Source organism: Cyprinodon variegatus, unplaced genomic scaffold, assembly GCF_000732505.1.
Source record: "Cyprinodon variegatus isolate N-32 unplaced genomic scaffold, C_variegatus-1.0 Scaffold10, whole genome shotgun sequence".
Taxonomy (NCBI): domain Eukaryota; kingdom Metazoa; phylum Chordata; class Actinopteri; order Cyprinodontiformes; family Cyprinodontidae; genus Cyprinodon; species Cyprinodon variegatus.
Genome location: NW_015150463.1, coordinates 2,301,995 through 2,311,154, shown reverse-complemented (window position 1 = coordinate 2,311,154; position 9,160 = coordinate 2,301,995). Strand labels below are relative to the sequence as shown.

Sequence of the window (9,160 nt, the reverse complement as noted above, 5' to 3'; positions counted from 1 at the left end):
AAACAGCAAAAGTGTAAAATCATAATTTGTTGGTTTTCTAATGGCGCCTGCTGCTATTTCATTGGCTAAAACCAAACTCTGGTAGGCAGTCACTAGTTCTTAATATATTTAATAAACTAAGGAGGTGCTACTTTTTCCCTGTGGCCCTTTGTTGTGGCCAGTTTAAGGAACACCTGTGCACTAATCGTGGTGTCTAATCAGCATCTTGATATGGTACACCTGTGAGGTGGGATGGATTTTCTCATCAAAGAAGTGCTCACTATCACAGACTTAGAATGGATTTAGAACAATATTTGAGGGGAATTGTGATTTTGTGTAAATGGAAAAAGTTTTAGATCTTTGAGCTCATCTCATAAAAGATGGGAGCAAAACCAAAAGTGCTGCACTTATATTTTTGTTCGCCGGCAACTAAAGGAGACTGTTTATATTAAATATGTGCACCCTTTTTATAGCAGCTGGTATTTGGTGGGCACTTAGCTCTCCAACATGCCTCTTCTCATGGGTGAGTTGTATTTAAAAGTCAATCTGTAAATTCCTAGGAACACAAATCCCCCACAATAACCCTTAAAACATAGTAGTTGAATATCAAAAAGGCAGGCAATTCTTTATTTTAAATTCTCCCAACAGAAAACTGCTAGCAAACCACACAAAATCTAAATGTTCTATTGACATGTCTCATACACATTTTTTCATGCATTAGGTGGTAATGAGCAGTTTTCATGAGCAGTGCCTTCAGCTTTCAAATGCCAAAGCTAATAATTCATCATTGAGGTAATGCAGCAATTTATCCTCAATTACAGTTATGGAGTTGCTTTGCACATCAGATTTTTTTTCTGTTAGTATATAACTTTTCCAAGATATGCTGCTTCAGACTAAAACTCTTCACAGTATTGCCAGTTTTATATACCCTTAATATAAATCCTATGCTGATAAAAGTCCTGGTGTTGTTTTCTCCTCAAACATGAGACTAAAACTGATGGTGGAGGAGCAAAAACTTATTTTAATTAGAAATATAAATCAGAAAAATGATGATGCGGACACGATAGCCATAGTGGTATTGTTGTACCATTGGGAAAGCAATAAAAAAAAGGAGTTGGTGAAAATATGTCTATCCAGTGGATATTTAGATATTCCAGATGTGCTTTGATCACCTCATTCTAATATCCAGGCAGGTCCTGAAAATAATGGGGTGGTTCCTAATTTGGAGAAAAGCAGTGCTTGAATTGTTGTGCAGTTTATAAAAAAAATATTTTTACAGCAATGGTAGTTTTTGCAGCCTCTTTTTGTCTGTACTTATTATTGATTCTCTGACTGCAAAGATTCAGCTTCTTATTTCCGTTAAGAAACAGTCACTAGACGCTATGCATTCTTAGATTCAAGTTTTAAATGTTGTGCAGGACAGACCATTCTTACCAAAAAGAGCTTCTCAATCTTGGCCACAGCTCTCCGCAGCACCGTGCCCATATGATCACCCACTCCAGCAAGCAGGAAGCCAAACATGGGGATGCCCACCAGGGCATAACACACACAGAACAACTGTCCAAACCATGTCCGAGGTGACAGATTCCCAAAGCCTGGGAACAAAAATCAAAGGGCAATCTCTACAAATGTAATATGAATAAACTTCTGAGGGTTACATTTTAATGTGATTAAAAATAATCACACTGAGAATATATATCTAAAATACATTAGTAAGATTATCAGTCCAGATAATCAGATGGATGTTTTCTGTTACTATTTACCTATTGTAGTGATGATGGTACCACAGAAGAAGAAAGCAGAGCCCATATCCCAGCGGGTGGTCAGGTTGGGAGAGAGGCTGCTTATATCCAGACCTGCCTCAATAGCAGATACTAGTTTCTGCAAGTGTGACATATAGCTGTCATGTAAACGATCAGTTAAATCAAAATTAAAAATGTTCACAGTTTGCATTCATCTTCTTATCATACATGAAAGTTTCATGAATTATACTGTTTTTCTGGTTTAAATTAAACATTATATATAAAAGTAAGTGCACTGTGAAATAAAACCCTTTCCCCCCAAACAGCAAATTTATTCAATTTTTTTTATTTAACCCTTATTTAACCGGGAAAGCCTCGCTTAAAATAAAAATAGATTTTTCCTAGGTCAGAAGCGACAAATTTTACACCACAATGATAATTAACAATACACAACTGAGACACAATTTGAAAAAATAAAACCATGACATTATAAAGAGGATATCTCATGTGCTAGCAGTCTAGTAATAAACATGTTCAGTATAATTAATTCACTTAATTTCCAGTCTTTTAGCAGAATGCTTCATGCAGATGGAGCAGAGTAAATAAAAGTCCTTTTTCTGCAGTTCTGTGGAGCTAAATGGAACAAAAAGCAAGTAATAATTGTAAAGCAAAGAAGAAAAGTCAGTATTACATATATATAGGAAAGAAGCAGACTGATAATAGCCTTATAAAAAATGCACCACTGTCAGAGCCTCCTGTTAGACAAAGAAGGCCATCCCACATGAGAACACGGCTCACAATGATGGATCAAAGCTCTACAGTTAATAAAGGTTATGGGTCAAAGCTCACTAGTTTTTGCAACCATTTAGTTGAGAAAAAATGTTGTGTTATCTAATGAAAAGTCAAGCCCAAATATAATTTTTGTATAAAAATTAACTGTAGGAATCAGGGTAAAAATATTGTTTATTTTAATCGGAGTCTGTGTTCTACTATTTCAGGAGATTGCAGCCAGAACTCAATGTTTAGTTCAGAAGAAAACACGTCTATCTTCCAATAATATGGAGAACGCATGAGACTGTTCTCACATTTACAGCTCAGCCAGTGCATGATAGTGACTTTTCTGAAAGCCACTGCTTCAGCTAAACAAGGCAAAGGTCAGGAAAACCCAACACGAAAAAAAACCGGAAGGCAAATTCCCTAAAAAAAAGCTAGGTAACTTTTCCACATAAAAATACATTGTAAATTTCACTCACTAAAATCTAAGTTGATTTATTACTAAGAGGAGCTGACTGAACAAACTTCAGCAAATTTTACTAATTTTTATTTCTCTGCTATTAACTTTTACACAGAGAGGCACTGAGACATACAATCATGCACACGCAGGGAGAATCTAGAGAGTCATGTTATTGGACTGTGGGAGGAAGCCAGAGTAAATCTACTTATGCACAGGGAGAGCATGCAAACTCCATGCAGAGAGACCCTGCCCCAGGGATCAAACTCAGAACCTTCTTGCTGCTTGGCAACGGTGCAACAAACTTTGTCACCAAGCAGTTTGATAAGTAAACAATTCTTTCTATTTTTGACCTAAACATGGTCAGACAAAGAAAAAAGCATCAAGTTTACTCCTATCCAAACACGTATTACTTGTGCCTGTTAAGTTGCAAACTTGTTTAAATGGTTTTGTTAATACTATTTAGCAAGATTAAATAATGAAATGTACTTTTTTTTATTGATATAGATTTAAAAATTATTTCTGAGTAACACATTAAATAAGATGCGTCATTTTGAAGATAAGGCACTTTATATGAAAAAAAGGGAATTTTTAAATTAACATTTTTTTTTTTACCAGGTTTGTGTATATTATTGAGACATAATTGTAAAAACGATAGATTTTATATTTCAATATGCAGCCCCTGTTCTTGTGTGCCCATCTGTGTTCTGCTCTTTTTCTGTGTTTCATAAAAGAGGTGATGGAGTCACCGTAGCAACCAGGCAATACCTCTTCTTCTGTCAAATAAAGATTATTAGAGGCAATAACACTTAACAATGGAAAGGGACCAAAGGGGATCACTGGGTATTGGGTCACTGGGTGTCGCACAGAGAAGAGACGACTGATGTTTTTCTGCCTTGACGTCACACTGCCCAATTGCATTAAGGATAGTAATGAAAATATTTCTTCTTATTTTACTAAACAGTTTCCGATTCTTATTTTCAGTGTTATCCCGAGTTTCTGGATGATTCCATTTCCTTAAAGCTGGAACATGTGACTTTCCCCACTGTGGGACAATAAAGGCTATTTCTACTCTATTCTCTGAGAAGTTTCAGTTTCCAACATTCCCCATTGAGTTTTATGGATAAGTTAACATGAGCACACATTCTCTTCGGGGGTTTCCTTTGTAATTGTGCAATAATTAGCACTCTTCCTTTAAAGCATGAAGTAAACATATAATTTGAAGGGTGTGAATTTAAATCTTTTTGTTCAGTTTTTGTAAGATGCTATGTAATTAACACAGAGAGGCAGAAGCAACCGAAAACCAATCTGGGATTTTTTTTTTTTTTTATCATTTTTAAACATTTTAACTACCGTATTCCTCAGTGAGAACAATGAAAACTTTCTAACATTACATCTCCTTTTTACAAGTCTAGGGGTAATCAATGGGGCTGGTTTTGGGCTATGTTTGTGCATCTACAGTATTGTCATTTAAGAGCTATTTCATAGTCTGAATAACCTGCAGTTTATTTCGGCAGCTTGGCCCAAACTGTAAATCTTTGACTAAAGGTGTGGAAAACTGTTTAAAGAGCACCATTAAAAGATGCACATAAAATCTCAACTAGGAGGTTTGTCTGTGGTGAGGCTGTTTGCACTCAATGACAAAACAGAAGATCAGATAAATAGGAATATGATAACGACCACAAAGAAAGCTATTTAATACAGAAATGCTGCACTAATGCAATACTACCCTACAGGTTTTAAAAAAATGTAATGAAAGTGTTTAAGGCCCTTGGCTAAATAGACAAAAAAACAAACAAACAAAAAACGTGTGGGAATAGTACGAGAGTAAAGTCACGCTTTATAATTTTACCTACAGGACATTTAAAAGCTGCTTTCAATGAATATATCAAAGAGATTCAGGGCCTTTGAGAAGAATTCATTCATTCTCTTGGCTTTTCACAATCAGCCAAGTTACAAGAAAATGTCGCTTTAGTTCAGAAAATAATAATAATGACTGCATGTGACTGGCCAGTGGAAAGTACCGCATTGCTTTAGTGATAGGATGCAATAATTTCATATTCATCTTTTAATCTGAAACCATAAATTCAATAGTTGCCTTTAGAGGTCTCATATTTAGAAAGCACCTCTGTGTGCAGCCTAATGTATAAATCCAGCTGTTTCCTAAAGGCTTTTGAAGAGATTATTAGTGCACCAAGAGCATCATGTGCTAGATGGGTGGTTGCCCAGAGCAGCATTAGAAATGGGGCATTAGCATTAGAAAGGCCCCTAAACATAGGAGTTTCCCCTTACACAGATTTTTTTGTTGTGTCTTTGTGCTGTGCTATACTTGGTTGTTGCTTAAAAAAGCTAAATAGTTAATTGTCTTTCTTTGGGACTGCAGAGCGCTGCAATCCCAGAGGATCTAAGATATTTGCTTTCATTCTACCAGATGGAGAAGCTCTTCCAGGAGGCCATAAACAGAAGAACCATCATAGGTGGACGCTACAAACAAAACAGAAAGGTAAGGGGGGAACTGTTGGAAGCTCAGAGCAACCTCCTCATGGAGAACAGTTCAGTTCATCACCTGTAGGGGGCATGGACGAAATTTTCATTACAACATTCTTGACCACCAATCACGCAAGACAGTGGGCCAATCAGGAGCGTGTGGGTGGGCTAAACTCGGGGAAGCGGACTTTAGCTTGAGCTGCGGTTTTCAGCTTGGTCCTAGTGCTCGACGAATGTCTGCGTACTGTAGCGTGACATTGTTTTTGGACAGTAAAAGTGCAGGGGACCAAAACGCACGTTTGGACAGGAGCCCCCCCGAACAATTACCTCCATGGTAGAGGGTCACCTTTTAGCTCATTAAACACTATTTAGTCAAAAGTTTGAAAGCACCTTCGCTTTCTCTGGTTTGTCTTTATTTTTAAAGTTGCTTCCTTATAGATGGTTGCAAAACCCCTTCAGGTGACTACCTATGAGGACTTAATGGAATAAAAACCGTATTTGATAGGATAAATCTCTGCTTTCAACTCCCTCAATCTTGCCCTTTTTGAAAGAATGGTTCAGAAGAGGTCAAAAAAAAAGAAAAAAAAAATCTTATTTGCAAACAACCCATGTAGAACATGTGAAAAAAGGCTGCCCTGATCAGATGGGACAAAAAGCAAACTGCTCTGCTTACATGTAAAATCCTCTGTGGGGTGGAACACAGACACTGCACAGACTACAACCACAGTGAAACATGGTGGTGGCAGCATCATGCTGTGAGAACACTTTATCAGAAAATATGGGAAGATAACTGTGACTGCGAAAGGACAAAACATCTCTAGACAGACAGATATATAGAGAAATGCCCCATAAGGTATACTGTATGTAACCAACGTCTGACCTATAGGGGCTGTCTCTAAATGGGCCAGACTTCTCAATGTCTTAAATGTTTTTAGAACAATGTATATTTTTCTTCCCCTTTAGGATTATTATATAAAACTAAAATATATTGTAGTTTGATGATGAAAAAAGTGGCCTTTTAGTGCAGTGATGAGGAGGAACCGGAGACTCTTTGCTCTGTGTCCCTAGAGATACCTTCACAAGTTCCTGGAAGTCCACCTCAGTGATGCAGGAGTTATTTTCGAGGAAGACCTGCTTGGCTTTGAGCAGGGTTGTATGCGCCTTGCTCTCCTCTGGGGCCTCTAGGTTGACAAAAACGAGCGCTCCCATGCCCAGGTACAGCATGACCCCTGTCAGCAAGGTGATGAGGGTGGTGCATCGCATCTTCCTCCCGGTCAACACCCCCGCCCCTCCAGGGTTCGGGGTCTGGTCCGGTGTCTCAGTCAGGATGCACCAGGATGCAGCTGGCCATAAACAGGAAGTTCCTTTAGATAAGTACTGTATGTGTGAGCAAAGATATATGCAAACAAGATACGCAAGTGTTCTAAAAAGAAATATGTGTATGTCAAAGGAAAACCAGTGACCGTCACAGGGGACAAATAACTTTAAAGTCTACACATTAAAAAAGCTTTGTGATTTAGTTCATGAATTATTTGCAATTTACATTTTGCGTTTATAATAGGTTATATTTTCTAAAGAGGCAAATATGACTTTTTAATTAGAAGATTTTAAAAAGTAATTTCATTCTGTTTTTATATAGTTTTAAAGTAATGTTTAAAAATAAAATAGTGCTTTGTTAAAGCTAGTCCAATGGGAGACTAAAGGCTAACTAGGTCTACCATTTAAGGCTTACAGAGAGACAGAGAGATATTGATGGGGATGAACAATTTCTACTTGCTTTGAAGCACAAACAGTTCTTCAAAGAGCACAGTAAGTTTCCATAAAGGATAACATTACATATATTATTTTAGACACCGGGTTCCTGGGTTGCTTTGCTGAAGGCATGTGAGATTTTATTGCACTGATTTTATAATAGAAATGTTTCATCCTTTATGCACACAGACTTAGTTTAGAAGTGCGATAATAAGCCGTGGTATTAATAAATCATTGGAATGTTCCATTTATTTATTTTGTGTTACGAGAACAGTACTGTCTCTACATATTTCCTTAGAACCAGGGCTTTCTTAATGATCTTTAAATGGTTTCTTTAAATTGGTTTCTTTGATATTTCTTTAAGCTTCTTTAAATTTTAGCTTTCCAGTTCAATTGTTTTATCAATGAAAGGTAGTAGAAAGTGTTTCAGGAGCAAAAACATTGTCCCCAACACCAAGAGTATGAGCTGCAGAAAAATAAATCATGTTTAATTTTTTCCAAAATAGGTGCAGAAAGTTAAATCACGGTTTAAAATTGCATTTAGATTTGCAGCAGGACAATGCTCAGAAGCACTGCAGCAAATTCACCTCTGAATGGGTTGAAAAAAACTTAAATCAAGGATCTGGGGTGAATTAGGAACTGGAATTGAATCCTTTTTTTTTGGCATGACCTTCAACTGCTGGAAAAATTCTCTAACAGTGTCGGATTGAAACAATTCTCTAGATAATCAAAGTTTCTCCACTATGATGTAAAGCCACTTATCGCTGATGGTGAATGTTGCTTGGTTACCAAGTTTATGGGGAAATTACTTTTTAATATAAGGTCAGGTTGGCTTAGATTGATTTTCCCCTAATATTTGAAAAATAAAATGAACTAAATTTAGTATTTATTCAAAATAGATTTGATAGATAGAAAAATGGAAACAAATCTATAAGGTAAAAAAAATTGCCTTTTTCATTAATTTATTAATCCTAATGTTGAAGTTTTGCATGCTACATAATGAAATACTTTAAATAGGCAGACAGAAACTGTACCTTAACTCATAGTTGGCAAGCTCATCCCATGTTAAACTTTCAGAGATCCAGAGGGGAAGGAATATCCTTTACTGCTCCTCTCTCCTGGTAGGATCTTTAGCGGTCAGAGTATTGTGGCTCCATCTGTCCCATCCAAGCCATTTGAACGCTTGTGGATACAAGGGTACATGTTAGAATTTGGATCCACAACTATTTTTCCACCTTCTCTTCAACCTCTTTTTTAATAGATGTTTCTGTTGGAGGGAATTTATCATAAAAACTGGTGCAAAAGCGACACAATGCAGGCCACCCTGCCGGCGGCCTCTCAGATGATTAGACTCTGCCAAGCCTCCAAAGAAACATCACAGACCATAAATCAAAACCAGGTTTATCTCTTATCTTCACTTAGTTTCTTTTGCTTTCTTTTGTGTTTACGCCGAGACAGGCGTTCAAACAGGACTAGGATTTAAGAGCCTGTCGTTGTGGGTCGACCAGCCCTGCTCACCACCGCGTGGACCCTGACAGTGTTCTGAGATTTCCCAGAGCCAGGCCAACTGTTTGCATTCTGCTCTAATGGACTGCTGCCTTTGTTATATGTGGGGAGTCCTGCTCCCTGCCCCTGGCTTCAACATTGACAGATGTTTTTGGTAGTGTCACTGTCTGAATCTATGCTGGCACATTTTAATATTGTGCTAAGGCATTAGGTATGGGCGTTTGGAGAGAGGAGGTCCACAGACTGAGATGTAATCTTAAGTTAAACATCAATGCAGGTGGGGTAATAAATCAGGAGCATGGCTGTTTGGAAAGAACCGAGACATAGAAAAGACATAAACTGTTATAGATGAGGTATACTTGGGTTTACATTTAGACAAATCTTACTAAACTGTGGGGGACTGCAGGAAGTAAGAGAAGCTTGAGGTGGTGGATTCATTATGTTATACTGCATTGGCTTTGGT

At 37.5% G+C, this 9,160-nt stretch overlaps 1 protein-coding gene across 2 annotated transcripts in view; it reads right to left on the bottom strand.

Annotated features, from left to right (window-relative positions):
* LOC107087700 overlaps positions 1-8,370 on the bottom strand; it is an 11,768-nt gene extending 3,398 nt beyond the window's left edge. For both annotated transcript variants that reach the window (XM_015379418.1, XM_015379427.1), the window contains exons 1-4: positions 8,226-8,370; positions 6,514-6,782; positions 1,743-1,860; positions 1,414-1,574 (exon numbers count right to left, since the gene is read on the bottom strand). In XM_015379418.1, coding sequence (XP_015234904.1) covers positions 1,414-1,574; positions 1,743-1,860; positions 6,514-6,702 — 468 coding nt within the window. In that variant the 5' untranslated portion in view covers positions 6,703-6,782; positions 8,226-8,370. The remainder of the gene's footprint in view (positions 1-1,413; positions 1,575-1,742; positions 1,861-6,513; positions 6,783-8,225) is intronic.
* Between the last annotated feature and the right edge of the window lie 790 nt (positions 8,371-9,160).